This window comes from Bombus pyrosoma, linkage group LG17 (assembly GCF_014825855.1).
Source record: "Bombus pyrosoma isolate SC7728 linkage group LG17, ASM1482585v1, whole genome shotgun sequence".
Taxonomy (NCBI): Eukaryota; Metazoa; Arthropoda; class Insecta; order Hymenoptera; family Apidae; genus Bombus; species Bombus pyrosoma.
In genome coordinates, this window is record NC_057786.1 from 3,305,991 (window position 1) to 3,321,122 (window position 15,132).

General features: G+C 34.9%; 2 protein-coding genes and 2 non-coding genes across 5 annotated transcripts in view; 2 read left to right on the forward strand and 2 right to left on the reverse strand.

The window, feature by feature from the left end:
- Nucleotides 1–7,287, reverse strand: part of LOC122576874 — a 28,470-nt gene extending 21,183 nt beyond the window's left edge. For both annotated transcript variants that reach the window (XM_043747745.1, XM_043747742.1), the window contains exon 1: nucleotides 7,008–7,287. The gene's annotated coding sequence lies outside the window, so the exon portion shown is untranslated. The remainder of the gene's footprint in view (nucleotides 1–7,007) is intronic.
- LOC122576860 (dynein beta chain, ciliary-like) overlaps nucleotides 1–15,132 on the forward strand; it is a 192,355-nt gene that overhangs the window by 83,916 nt on the left and 93,307 nt on the right. Inside the window, exons 33-36 of the mRNA XM_043747713.1 lie at nucleotides 10,308–10,527; nucleotides 12,242–12,403; nucleotides 12,531–12,677; nucleotides 13,403–13,564. Coding sequence (XP_043603648.1) covers nucleotides 10,308–10,527; nucleotides 12,242–12,403; nucleotides 12,531–12,677; nucleotides 13,403–13,564 — 691 coding nt within the window. The remainder of the gene's footprint in view (nucleotides 1–10,307; nucleotides 10,528–12,241; nucleotides 12,404–12,530; nucleotides 12,678–13,402; nucleotides 13,565–15,132) is intronic.
- Nucleotides 3,556–3,674, reverse strand: LOC122577160. Its single transcript, XR_006320096.1, has one exon. It is a non-coding gene; the product is annotated as a 5S ribosomal RNA (ribosomal RNA).
- Nucleotides 8,661–8,780, forward strand: LOC122577165. The gene has a single exon (XR_006320101.1). It is a non-coding gene; the product is annotated as a 5S ribosomal RNA (ribosomal RNA).

Below are 15,132 nucleotides of genomic sequence, written 5' to 3' on the forward strand. Positions count from 1 at the left end.
ATTTGTCTATTGAGTATATAACATATGTAATATGTATTTTCTGGGACAATAAACGTTATAATTAAAAATTAAAAAAGCACTCGTTCTCGTCTCATAACGAAAGTTAGATGAAGAAGGTACTTAAATGGGTGACCGCTTGGGAACTCCGCGTGGTGTTGACCTTTTTATTTTTCCAATCTTTTTTACTTTCCTCAATAATATATTTTTAATAATCTATAATCTAAACATAGAGAAATAGAAATGTTTTAGTATTACGCGACTAGTACCATATATCACTCATTTTTGCACACATTTATATTTTTTCAAATATTCTGTTTTTGCACATTAAAAGCAAATAAGAAAATCATTTATTTCAGCTAACGCTCATACCGTGCTGAATGGAATCGTTCTCGTCTGAAGGCGGTTTGAGAGCTGAGATAAAGTTTGGTTCTTTTGATGTAAAAATTTGATTTCTCTGTGACACATGCTAGCAGAGTCCTTTTTACAGATATTTTATATTTTGTTTGCCCAGTGTTGATTTATAGAGTTTGCGAATTCTTGTTTTAGACACAACTTTATTTTGTGCAAAAGTCTAATTAATAATACTTTAATAGTTCTAAATCTTCTCTTTTATCGTAGGAACTTTTATTTTAGATTGTTTATTTTGGATGGTATCAAGCTTTTGTCTCGTAATTTTTTTTTGTTATAGATATGGGGGTCGAAAGCCGACTTTAGTTTTATTTTTAGTACGGATTCTTGAAGGGCGGCTTGTACATGTTTTTCTATTTCGTTTATAAATGAGTCAATTTGCCTCTTTATTAGGTTGACATTATTGTGAATATTTAGGTCGCAGTTCTTCTCGAGCTGATTTTGTAATTTTTCCCAGTTTGTTATCTTTGTACTTGTACCTGGGTCCGTCACTCCGTGTTTCTAGAGTTAGGAAGCCAGATGTATATTTGTTTATCTGGAACACGAGAGCGTTATGGTCGCAATCGTAGTATATGGTTTTGAGCGTGTTATTTGCCCGTAAATTAAGGAATTGTAATTGCGTGTCTCCAAGGCATATGGCTAAGTATAAGCCTCCTTTTGCGCAAGAGTCAATCCTTTCTTCGTGCGTTTTAATGATTGTTATAGTTCGTTTAAATGTGTTTGTTGTTCATTTTGGGCTTTCAATATGCTTTTTTAAAAGTCATCGATAAGTTTATTACGTTCAGTTGGAGTATGGTTTTAATTGGGTTTGGATTTTGTATTACGCGCGGTAATAGATTTGTTTGACGTGGTTGATTTTCGGAGACTTGGTTTCGGTTTATTCCTTGTCTTAGGGACTTTATTCTAAAGTAATTTAGACGGTTCATTTTTAGTAGGTTACTAATATTGCTTTGTGAAGATACTTGGATTATGTAAATTGGGAGCAATTCATTGTTCTCTATTGATCTTTTTGTTGAGAAGCGCCAATCTTTGGACAATTGGATGTCGGACATCTGCAGTGCTTGCAACTGTGCAAGTATTTCCGTCCCGGAGAAGCAATTGTTTAGAACCTTTAGTGAGATCGTGTGGTACTTCTCCGATTTGGGTGTATATGCGTAAAAGGCTATCTTAACTGCAATTAGGATTTCTTTCGCTTTGTTAAAGTCTGACATACTTCGTAGGAATAGCATGTGTTTATCTACGTGTATTCGTTTAATGTGGAATGACTTTGTGTTTAGAGTTTCTTCAATCAGTTCCAGTCTTGGTGGATGACGTATACTGGAGGAGGTTTTTCTCAATATGTGGGGGCTGTGGTATCAGCGTCCTTCCTTGTAGAGACTAGTGGCTTATCTGGGTGTGTCTGGCTTCTCGGTAGCGTTGTCGCTAGAGATGGGTCCCCTGCGTTGTCCATTTCGCTGGGTTGCACCCGGGACGTTGATGGTTTCGTTGATGATGATGTACCTCCCCGTCCATTCTTCCCGTCCATTTCCCGTCCTGAGAGGCCGTGTGCCTATTTGCTTTCTTTCGTAAGTTTTCGATCTTTTTCCTTATTATTGTGGATTCTTTTATTGCTATTATCTGAGGGTGTTGTTGTGTCCGAGATAGGCTGGACTCTCGTGATTGCAATACGTTGAACATATTTTTCGTTCGTATTGTTGATAATGGGGAGCTATCTGCTGAATTTATGGTTTCGTTTTTTTCCTGCTCCGCGTCTCCTGTTGTGCTTCCTCTTTGCTTACACTTTCCTGGCTACTTTTGCCCTTCTATTCCTGTTCACCAGGTTTGGAGGACAGTTGAGTTGTCGCGTCCTTCGGGTGCCAAAGTTTGTGTTGCTATGAAAGTTGTTGATCTATTTTTGCTGTATTTTTCTTTTGGTTGCTTCTTTCATTCTGTCTATCTTCTTTCCTTCTTTCATTTTCTTGATTGTTTTTATAGTGAGCATTATTTATTACTTTTCGTTATTGAACATCACTGTATAAATTGGGAAACTAACTAACAAGACTTACGCCTGATATTTTTGACCAGTGAGGAGGCTCACAGCAATCTGACGAGAAAGAATGCGTTCAGCTCGGTATGAGCATTAGTTGAAGTAATCAATTTTGTTATTTAATATTATTTAATAAAAAGTATTTACGACGTATAATTATGTAAGGGGATAAAAGAGATATGTGAAAACCTGCCCGACTTCGTTTTCAAAAAAACGGGCTGTGAAGTTAAATAGGGGCAATTTCGTAATTAATTTTCGCGAAAACAAAGCGAAAAATGTCATTTTACATTTTTGACTTCATTTTCGCCGCGCGCAGGGGATCATCGTCCTTCGGTTTGTGTCAATTTTCGGCGCATGTATTTTTGCATTCTTTCAAACGATATATTCCGAATTCCGAATATTGAATACATGTAACATTATCGGAAAATATAAACAAAGCAATATATAAGTAAGCGTGTATGCGAAAATGATACAACATATGGTGGTAATCGTTTAATGCTAAAAAGATATTTTCTTGATGTATACGACCATAACTTCATAACACTTAGCCAACCGCGCGCAACGCTTCTCTGTCAACCTTTACGCTGTCTACCGTGCATTTTTCTAAGTACGAAGGACTAATATTCACTAATATTTGAAAAACAACGAAATCTAAAAATTATTTAAGTGGTCAATTATATTTCGCGGTAATGATTTTGTTTAACGATTTCACATATTGTTTATACAAAACATCAAATTAAAAGTATGTATTAAAAGCATAAAAAGATGTAGGTAAAATTAAAAACATTAAAGATTACTAAAGATAAATGACACGACTTGGACGTGAAGTTAAAAATTCATAATCCATTTTAATATTTTTTATAGTGTGGTATCGTTCTATTATAACATAATTTATTCATAACTGATAGTGTAACTTTTTAATTAATTTTAAGAACACTAAATTGGTGTATTTTATTACATATTGTACTTTATAAAAGGAGGAACAGAGTCGCAATTAATTACGGACAATTCCAGGTAAACAATAACCGATAATAACAATAACAAAAAATAAGACGGGTTGGTAAGGTAAAAAAGGGAGATCTGCCCGTTCGGTTGGCCAAGTGTTACAAAAAGTAAAAAAAAGCCAACACCACACGGAGTTCCCAAGCGGTCACCCATCTAAGTACTAACCGTGCCCAGCGCTGCTTGACTTTCGTGATCGGACGAGAACGAGTACTTTCAACGCGGTATGAGCGTTGGCTGAAGTAACCGGTTTCGTTATTTCGTGTTACCGAATAGACAAAATATTTCAGAAAACATACATGTGTGTATGAAGATAAACAAAATTCATTCAGATATATAAAATTTTTCCTGGCTTCGTTTCCCAGACAAAGGATTGTGAAATTCCGCCATGTAGGTACACGTATACTTAACAAGTAACGAGTCAGGTGGATGGAACTTCATAATTGATTTTCTAGAAAATCAAGTCTTGTGTCTTATTTTTGTATAGGAAATCAGGTCCTTTCGTCTTGCACCATCGTAATACTCTAATGTTCTCGCCTACTTCAATTTTGAAGTGTCGAGTGGTGGTATTTGCTTGTCGAGTTGTAACTAAGACGAGAGAATCGTCAGTTGGAATCGAGAGTTGCACGTAAAGAGTCGAAAGCGAGAATTGTTAATAAATATACCGTTAAACACCACCGAGTATTTCTTTGGCACCCTACACGTCCTACACCAAAATCACCTCAGAGCTGACGGCCATCAATATATTTCGGCACAGCAGCCATTGATCCTCAGTTAGCTACCGAAGAATCGGACTAAATCAATTATAGACGAAATATGGATAAAAAGAAGACAGATGTACTGACTAACTAGTCGAAACTCGAAAGTCAGCATGGAAAATAAAATAAAAATTTACTCAGAACATTAGTCAACGCCCCATGATGTATCAGAAACCAGGATACATACAAAGACATAAAAATATTAACGGTCAAAGAAGAAATGGCCAGATACTCAAAAAAATACAAGGGAAAAAATGGCAACACATCCAAACCAATTAGCTGCTGAAACGAGCAAAACTTTCATAGAAAGAGGACTAAAAAGAAAACACCCCACTGACCTGGCTAAAGAAATAAAATAGTCAAACTCCAAGATGGTATCCCGCTAGGGATAGCCATCCGCAAATAAAGTTAGAAAAATTTAATAAATGTCCAGCTGGACAAATTATAAAATACAAATTAAATAAAAAAAAAGAAATGTTTTACGTGTTTGCCCACAAACGAGTAATCTAAATGATGAAAACTTAGAATAATACTTGTTACTTGCAAATACCCATACTTAACCCTGCTGCGATCTTCCATTCAACTAAATTATTTGGGAAGAGTTAAGAAGAAAGAAAGTTGGATACAAAGATACCTTTTTGTTTATTTTATCTTCTAACTAAAGAACCGGGGAAATGTAGTAGTATGTTAATAAATCCTTCATAATAACTTTTGTAGCGGCACATGAGTAGAGGGCAATTCAAATTATGTTGTTGTTTTGCCTCGAGGTGTCAAAATCGTTAGGACACATGTAATGTAGGAAGAAAAATACTCCGGGCAAAAACAACGTCGCCGCTACGTGCAACCGTCGAACGAAGGCGAATTTGAATTCTCAGTCTCCCTTCCGACCAGTGCAAATAAATCGACGCAACCGAAAAGAGTTTAGTATCTATCAGTATCTATGAGTATCTTTCTGTATCGACGAGCTATCTAAGTGTTATCACGAGTTATCTAGCGAGCATTTACTGAGTATTAAGTAGCAATTTTACTTTGCGATTTATATTCTGTGCGAGCGACTCAGCGAATATAGTCTGTATATCTATGTATCATTTTTAAATATATTCGACGGTTACGACAACAAACAATAATATCTAGCAAATCTCACGGTCAAATATTTTATTTACCCGTCCTTTACACTTTCATTGCAAAGAACAGGTACATTCTATTATCGCGAACAAAATTTTGGCGTTAGTGAAATTTTTATTTTCTCTTATATCTCTTATTTTCTCTTTGAAATGTTCCGATGTATTTATAACTCTCTGCTATTTCTTTTACAGCTTTCCTACGCGGATCATATTACCGTCTTATAACGTAATTTTGTATCAGTACGTTCCCTAAATTTTCTATGATCGCATGCCTTTTTCTCAAATATGTCGGTTTCAACAGTCAGATAACATTTTGCTCTGTACATTTAAAAAATACAGAAGTTCTTAGAGAAACAAAGGAGAGCAATAAGAACAAAGAGATCCGGAGATCGCAGCAGGGTTAAAAAGAACGTGAATTTAATTTCTAAATATTTTAGATTCTTGCATCCTGATATTAACCTTCTGCTTAATCTATTTTCTTTGTTAAGAAACATTTTAAACACTATCTTCAATACAAAGATAAGATACGTTATTTTATATACCACATTATGAAAATAAACATAGTTTATTTTTTACCACACATTTAAAATATTTTATTCGTACCGTAGACCAACAACTACTTAAAATATTATTTGAAATATTTTCCTATAAATTTGACCCAGCACTGCTCAAGCACAGTTAACATATTCGTAAAGAAAATTCAGAAATAGAAATAATTTTAATTATATAAATATCTAACTCATCGGTTTCATTAGTCTCTGTAAAATAATATTTCGAATCAATTTTACAGTCTCTCACACCAGTAGTGACAAGTTTAACCGTAATTAAAAAAGTATCGTAATCAATACTGAAGTAGTCGAGTAATAATAACCTTTTAATGTTTCGAATATCATATAAAGTAAATAGAAAAATAATTATTTATGATAATATTGACATAATTTAACCGTTTGATTCTCAGGGGTCTTTGAAAAACCAAGGTCGAAAAGTCCCGAACGGCACGATAGCCTCTAAATCGATTGCGAACAGAACGGCACAATAGCCCTCGTCATATTTGTAATTTTTATGAAACACATATATATTTTTATATATGCGTACTATTAGTTTATAAATATTTCAAGTTTTGTCCAATAAAAATTATTAAAATAACAATGAAATACAAAATACCGTCAGTCGTCCGTGGCGTTCAAATGTACTGGGACTTTCCGACATAAAATCTAAACAGCGAGATCACGCTGCTTGGTACTCAAACGGTTAAAGAAATAACGATACGTCTAACATGCACGTTTGTCCGATATCGACGGTACCGCGCTCTGTAAATTGTTCCCCGTCGAATTAATCTTGGATAACAGATTTACGAGGGAGAGTAATGACTCCATGCGCGAAGAACAATTGACGAAGTTAAAACTCAAAAACAAAATATCGAAGAACAAACTATGAGAAACTTTCGAATTGTCTTCGACGATTAAGACGAAATTTACGAATGCTTACTGCGGACGATTATGCGATACGAAGCAACTGAAGCGAATGGTGCGACGCGATGTACGATTAAACGAATACGACTGAATTATCGTACGACGATACGAATGATTAACGATACACTCGTCCGCGAACGCGTGTCGATGTCGCTCGCATTTGAAAGACCCGCACGAGACGGTTTACTAATCGTTCGATCACTAAAATGACACTTACCTTCACGTATGCTTGGAGATACTGTTCACAACTGAAGATTTCGCACAGGACTGTCCACTGATCGTTACGCCTGATGGAACCACTCTGTCTCCACCAACACTTGCAGCCATGTCCACGAATGCTTGAAGATATTGACGCACCGAAAAAGCCAGCTCAGAAAAGTATCAACTGATCGCTACGACTGTCGGAACGATTTCACCTGCACGATCGCTTGAAAAGCGCTGAGAGATTGAAACAGTTCGTTACTCGACGTTTAGCGATTCGAAGGCACGGAATCCGACTCAACGTTCACGATTGAAATACTCGAACGCGACTAGCGATACCGTTGTTAGACTCGAAAACGGAGGACCTTAAATACGCACGCTGATTGGTTTTCAAGAAAATCGTCAAACGGCATATTCGCAAGATGGCGTTTACTGCGTGAAGGCGCTCCAAGTGCGGTGGATCCTTAGCGGGAAGAGCGTGAACGATACCTGGACGTGTACGGGGCTTCCATGTTATTGAGTAAGGGTGGCGCTCGACCGTTCGGACCATTACAGTCCGTCAATTATCCTTATAAGAAACTCACGTTTAGGATACTCTCGACTGTTGAAATTAGAACGAACATAGGAAATTAAAAATACTGCTACGAGTGTTGATGGGAATCGTTTTAGATATTGGAGAACCATTTTAAAATAACGCCTTGACTGCGAAAGCGAGTTACAACGAGACAAAAGCTACATACTATTCAAAATAAACAATCTAAAATACAACTATTCTTACGATAAAAAAGAAGATAAGCAAACAAAATAAACAAATATGTCGAAAAAGACTCAAATAGCATGTTCCCACAGACAAATCAAATTTTTAGGTTAAAAGAACCTAACTCTATTCCTTCTTTCAAATTGCCTGCAGAGAAAGCTTCCCTTCCCCAAGATGCAGGTATAGCGATACAGAACATCAATAAAGACATGGAGTCTAGTTATTTCATATCAAGTAAAACAACAGAAAAACTATACGTTATCGGCACTCACTTCTCCAAAAAACACACGAACACACACACAACGAACACATAATTAAACAGAATTATTATCTTCGAAACGAATAAACTGAAAAATAAAATAGAGCGAGACATATCGCTAAATAAGACAGTCTTCATATTCTCTAATGAAAACACCTCGGACAACCCCAAACAACCAGACAGAGAAATAAGCTGCTTTACAAATTATAACCTACTAAAAATCGTTTTCTCTAAATTAAATAATAAGAAATCATCCGGTTTCGACGACATGCCGAACGCTTACCCAAAAAAAGAAAATGATATCACACAGTGCTCTTTAATAATTTTAAAAGCCATCACAAAAGAAGAAAAAATAAAGACCTCTTCTCACCTGTACTTCTTCTCCTAGCCAACATAACCAAAATATTCGAAATAGTCATAACACCCTAGTCTCCGTTTGCACAAAAAATAACGTAACCCTAAAAAATCAATTCGGCATCCTTAACAATCAATTTTTAATAATCTATATTCTAAGCATCAAGAAATTGCAACGTTTTGGTATTACGCGACCATTACCATACATTATATCATCCTCATTTTGGCACACACTTATATTTCTTTAAATATACGTTTTTCTTGAACATCAAAGACAAATAAGAAAACTACGTATTTCAGCCAACGNCTCATACCGCGCTGAGTGCACTCGTTCTCGTCCGATCACGAAAGTTAAGCAGCGCCGGGCACGGATAGTACTTGGATGGGTGACCGCCTGGGAACTCCGTGTGGTGTTGGCTTTCTTTTTATTTTCTTAATCTATTTTACTTTCCTTAACAATAAACTTTTAATAATCTATAATCTATGCATCGAGAAAAAGAAATATTTTAGTATCGCACAACTATTACCATGCATTATATCATTCTCTCATAGACGTACAAATAAATTAGTGCATGTTTTAAAACTAAAAGAAGTCACGTTTCTTGATATGCAGAAATTTTATGATAACTGGTTGATATCGAAAATTGTTATTACACAAAGGACATAACCTAACAAACACGAAGATGGTACCCCACTGGGGGTAACCATCCACATGCTATATTTTAAGCTATAATATTTTACCAAATGTCCTGCTGGGCAAATTGTAAAATTTAAACAAATAATAAAAAAGAAAACTGTTATTCTATATTTTTGACTTTGAGTACACAGGGAACCACCATTTGGTTCGTACCACCGAATAGGGTACGTAAGTGCTAGCCCATTCAATGGATTGTCGTTTCAAGTGCATGCGTACTCGACGAAACTTCAGTGTCAACTTTTCCGAAAACAAAACTTTGTATCAAAAATTGTCATTATACATTTTGGACTTATTTTTGAATCATTTACTTTCGGCTTGCAGCACATCTTTTCAGAACATCTTGTACATCTAACTACGTATAGTTAGACACCGATTCTTCGCGATTGAAATTTAAACAATTTATTGCATTACTACTTCCTGAAATTAGAATTTCTAGCGCGTGTATAACCTAAACATGGAAACTTTGCGGAAATTGCAAAAATTCACGGAATTATATATAATACATAATACAAAGCAAGTTAAATATTAAGACACCACTTAGATTCATAACTTACATGAGAGCAAAATACTAAATCAATTGTAGACGAAATACGGATAAAAAGAAGACAGATGTACTGGTAAACTAGTCAAAACTCATGGAAAATAAACTAAAAGTTTACAAAACAATAATAAAACCAATTTGGACATATGGAATACCACTATGGGGTACATCAACAATGAGTCAGGTAAATAAACCAGAGTCTCTTCTCAAAGATACTCAGAACAGTAGTCAACGCATCATGGTATATCAGAAACGAGGATACACGTAAAGACCTAAAAATACCAACAGTCAAAGAAGAAATCGGCAGGTACGTAAAAAAGAACAAGGAAATAACGGCAACACCGGCAAATAAGCTGGCTGCTGACACGAGCGAAACCCATATAAAAAAGAAGACTGAAAAGAAAACATCCCACTGACCTCGCTAAAGATAGAAAATAAACAAACTGGAAGATGGTATACTGCTGGGGGTAGCCATCCACGTGTTATTTAGCAATAAAGCTAGAAAAATTTGACAAATGTCCAGCTGGACAAATTGTAAAGTACAAATTAAATAATAATAAAAAAAAAATATTCAGCTGTCATGATTTACGTGCATCACCCTGTATATGATATAGAATATGTATATAGGATTTCTGGAAATATAACTTATATGTAAGTTATTATTACAAAAATCTTTTTCTATCAACTGGAAATTTCTTTTTATTGCAGTTTTCCAACCGAAGACAATTTAGTATTGATCTACAGCCAAATGCTAGAACAACACCTGATGAATCCTATCAACAAATTTAACTTAGCGCTGACAAAAATTGCAGAATCATTATTAAATGCAGCATTGTACTGTCATCACAAAATTTCAACAACATTCCTACCAACAGCAGTCAAATTTCATTACGTATTTAATCTACGTGATCTGTCAAATATCTTTCAAGTAAGATTTATCTCAACAAAGCAAGTAATTAAAATGACAAAGGCTTAGAAATTTATCGCTCTTTGCTGCAGTTTACCTTCTAAAGTTAATATGCTTTTTTGTATGAAGTGTTTCCAAACTGCTGACGTTAGTACAGTAATATTTTTCCATAGGAAGCTTTATCTCCAAGTAAATCAAAATTAAAGACTCTTCGAACAAGCGTACACTTGACTATGTGGTAAACCGGGTGGGTGGATACGAAGCGCGGTGGCTATGAGGATTTCCCCACGTATAAAAAAAAGAGTGGATTTTGTTACGTTTATATTTATACGCACCATTAACATTTCCACTGAATCGGTCATTATGATATTTTATCTTATTTAGCTTATCCAACATAATTTCGAAATCTAATATAGATAGATCTGAGGTGGATAGGTCGATGTGAGTGCTCGCAAGAAACTATACTCTCGACGTTTAACAATAACAGTTTATTAGCGTTTAACAAAATAACAGTCAACAGAAGAACAATTAACGATTGACAGCAAATGACGATTAACAAGTAACAACCAACGAATTTGTTTCGCACTGGCACGGGAGATGTTACGTACTTCGCAGCCCGGAACGGAATGAATCTTTGTTCGAGAACAAACAGATTCTTCCCTTAGTTGCTCATCGATATCCCTACTAGCACGCGTTTAGTAGATGTACCGCGACGGTTGCCGCGTATGTGTTCTTCTGAGAATTCGGCGAAAGAAGCGTAGGGATATTGATGGTACATTGGGCATGCCGATGTTGCGCTTTGACGGCATAACGCTTTGTATCGCGAAGCCGATGGAAAGTTCCGTGGCGGGTGCTGTCACAGATCTTTCTGATCTGATGATCCTCAATCCGAACGATACATACCTCGGCAGCTTATCTCGTATAAATCGTAGGGATCGTCCACAACAAAATCACACACGCACCGCGATTGTCTCGGCTGCTACGACATACAACAGATGTTCGATACGTCCTCCATTTTCTTGTAAACAGAGCCTGACTGTTCTCTTAAAATTTTACTGTATTGTGTCTTCGTATATCCCCAATACTAAAAGTAGAGAGGATTTAAATCTTAGGACTGAACAGGTCAAAGCACAGATCCTCCTCGACCGACTACCTGTTTCCAAAACAGCTGGTCAAGTGCTCTTGTACGGCGTTGGTAGAATGTGGTGGTGCACTATCCTGCACGAACTATATCTTAATGTCTGTGGATTTTCGTGTGTCCGGAAATATTCCTTACGTATATTTGTTATTCCACATTTGCTAAATATTGTCTCATTAGTAAATGGTATCTTCACGGGGAAATTGAAATTGCGTTGGACTAGAAAATTAACAATTCGTTGAAAAGGTTATTGTTATTAAAAACTGAAAAATTGCCAAAAGATAATAGAATAAAACACACAAAAGAATTCGGGGAGTAGCCGATATACACAGTAAAGTATTATATAAATTTTGAGTTTTTATAGCAAATGGTAATTTTTTATTTTACACGACGAGTATACACGTCAACCGCACCGAAATAAAGTTTTGGATTGGCGTGTATACACGTCGAACGCAGTTAGTAACTGAAGTAGTTACCATGAAATTCAACTTATTGAGATAAAAATCACGTGACATTATAATTAACTCTCTTAAAAAATATTTAATATTATATTTAATAATAATATTTGCTATAAAAAAGGTTTACTCTTTCTTTAAGGGCATACTGTTTGCACACGGTGAGACTGTTCCGACTGGAAATCATTTGATCAGATTGTACGTTCACGAAGCAACAAGAGTGTATTCGGATAAATTAATCAGTACTGAAGATGAAAAAGCCTTTCAGCAATTGTTGAAGGAGTCGCTTCGCAAAAATATTTCTGTAAGTTTAAAAAAGTCAGCAGTATTAATTATTATAAATAAAAGAGAAGTAAATAGGTCTTTGTTACGTATATTCTTAATTTAATTTTTGATAATGATAAATTTAATAATATCATTTATTATCGCAGGAAATGGACGAAAATATTGTATTTGCTGGACCAATAATATATTGTCATTTTGCGGAAGGAATCGGTGAACCAAAATATATGCCAATAAAAGATTGGCAACAATTGACGAAGTTACTAGATGAAGCTCTGGTTAATTATAACGAACTGGTAATAACAATTTATATTTAAAATATAAATTATATAATATATCATATAAAAAATATAAATAATATTCAAGTTAATAGTTTTGTCAAATGTTACAATACAACAAATCATAGTCATTGTAAAAATAAACATTCGAAATTATGATAACCTATAAATCTTTTGATCATAGCTCAGAATCAACGTTCCTCCGGTATAGAATGTGACAAACAAAATAATGTCACATGACAAATAAATAATGTCACATTCAGATGTGAAAGACAGTTTCTTATTCTGTTCGCTACAAGATAGGTTAAATTTAAATCTTTTCTTATCGATAATATAAAACTTCATTTATTCTTACAACATACTTGCTAATTTTGACATATAGATTACACGCTATACATAAACAATATTTACATACAATATTTTGGTACATGAAACATTGTTTTCCACACAACTTTTTTTGCTTGCACTCTTCGATTGTAAAAATAGATAACATAAGAACTTATTTTATATTGTATATAACAGTACTATTAGAATTTAATGTCAATTAATTTCTAATTCGTGAGTAAGAACCTTTGTAAATAAAACACATTTTTATCCCCAGTTCTAATATATGTTTTTTGAATTAAAATTAATTGATATAACAAGTAAAAGCTATATTTATTCTAATTGGAATATTCGAATTTTTTATATATGTTACTATTTCTTTTTTCTAATCAAATATATATTTCTTTATCTTCGAGTAGGTAGCGGCAATGAATCTGGTTTTATTCGAAGATGCTATGTACCAGGTTTGTCAAATAAATCGCATTCTGGAGTCACCAAGAGGAAACGCATTGCTTGTTGGTGTCGGAGGAAGCGGAAAGCAATCTCTTTCTAGCCTTGCGTCTTTCATCGCAGGCTTAGAGGTACTTCTGCAATAATTATTTGTGAAATTCCCAACACCATGCAATTCCAACTAATCCTTATCTTTAAGAAGAGTTGAGTACCTGTGCGAATTTTTCATAAAAATCACCACCTTTTCAGACACGAAAAGTGAAATATTTACCTATTATGAAAAAAATGTAAAAAGTGAACAATTAACAAAGTAATAGAACAATAAAGGTAATTATACGCCTAGAGAATTTCAACGAGCTAAAAATATATTATCAAGATCAAAATTCTAAACAACGTTTTTCTATACACATAATCGCCGCTCAGTCTTCGTTTCCGAGATATTTACAAAAAATTTCAATTAAATCTAGTTTTCGTTACATTCCATTCTGGCACATGGGTGGCCATAGTTTTACATATCCCGACCTAAACTTGACTTATTGATGCTAATTATCTTCCATATAAGTAGAAAAAGATAAATCAATGAGTTATAGGTTAGATTAGATTAATATTCGACTGCTGGTAACGCTAGTATGATATAATTCTTATTTCATGCGATTTTGTAAGTGTATCGTAAATTAGATTATTACTACTTATTATTATTTATATATATTACCAAACATACATTTGTATATAACTCAAAAACTAAGACGGTGCATAGTTATTATCATGTTATTCAATATTGCATGTTACATTTAAAATTAAAAAATAATAATCACGCGTATGTGGGGAAAGCGAGTCAAAACTTATCCGCACTCCAGTTATATTCCAGTTATATTTAGAACTTCTATTGGCTGTACTGTCCTATCTGCACTTTTCGTATAACATCACTATCTTTTAAGTCAGTGCTGTTCAGGTTTGAACGTGTCAATTCATTTGTGGACGCCCCACTTGTGATTTGCACGAAAAAAAGAGCAGCATGCAATGATTCATATTTTGTGGTTGAAGAGCGTGTCTGGTGCTGATATTTATCGAACACTTTGTGCACGGTATTAAGAAAGCGTTTTGTCGCGAACAAGTGTATTCGAATGGATACAGAAGTTCAAAGAACGTAGCACAGGTGTCAGTCATGAAGAAGGAACCGGAAGGTCGTCCACATCCATGACTGATGACAACATCAAAAGTGCACGTAAACTGATTCTGTCGAATAGACGGGTGGCATTGAATGATACGGCAAATCATTTGCGAATCTGTCATGGCTCTGTTTATGCAATACGAAATGTAATGGTACGGAAACAACTGACGAAGAGGCGAATACGGCGCTGCATTCGTGGCTCGCAGCTCAGTCGAAAACATTTTTTAATGAGGGAATGCAAAAGCTCTTTAACAGATAGGCAAAGTGCATTGAAAAGTTGGGCGATTATGTAGAAAAATGAGGTATGTCATTTCTGAAAATTGCTTAAAATAAATTCTACAGCGACAGTGCGGATAATTTTTGACTCACCCTCGTACATATCTTCTGCCTCTAATCATTATTAGTATATGACGAATAGGCAGATAAGAGATAATGCAATATTTTCTGTAGCAATAGATCCATTGAAAATTATTTCACGCTAGAATTGTTGGCTACCTAGTAGTTACTGTAACCTAAACCATAATCCAT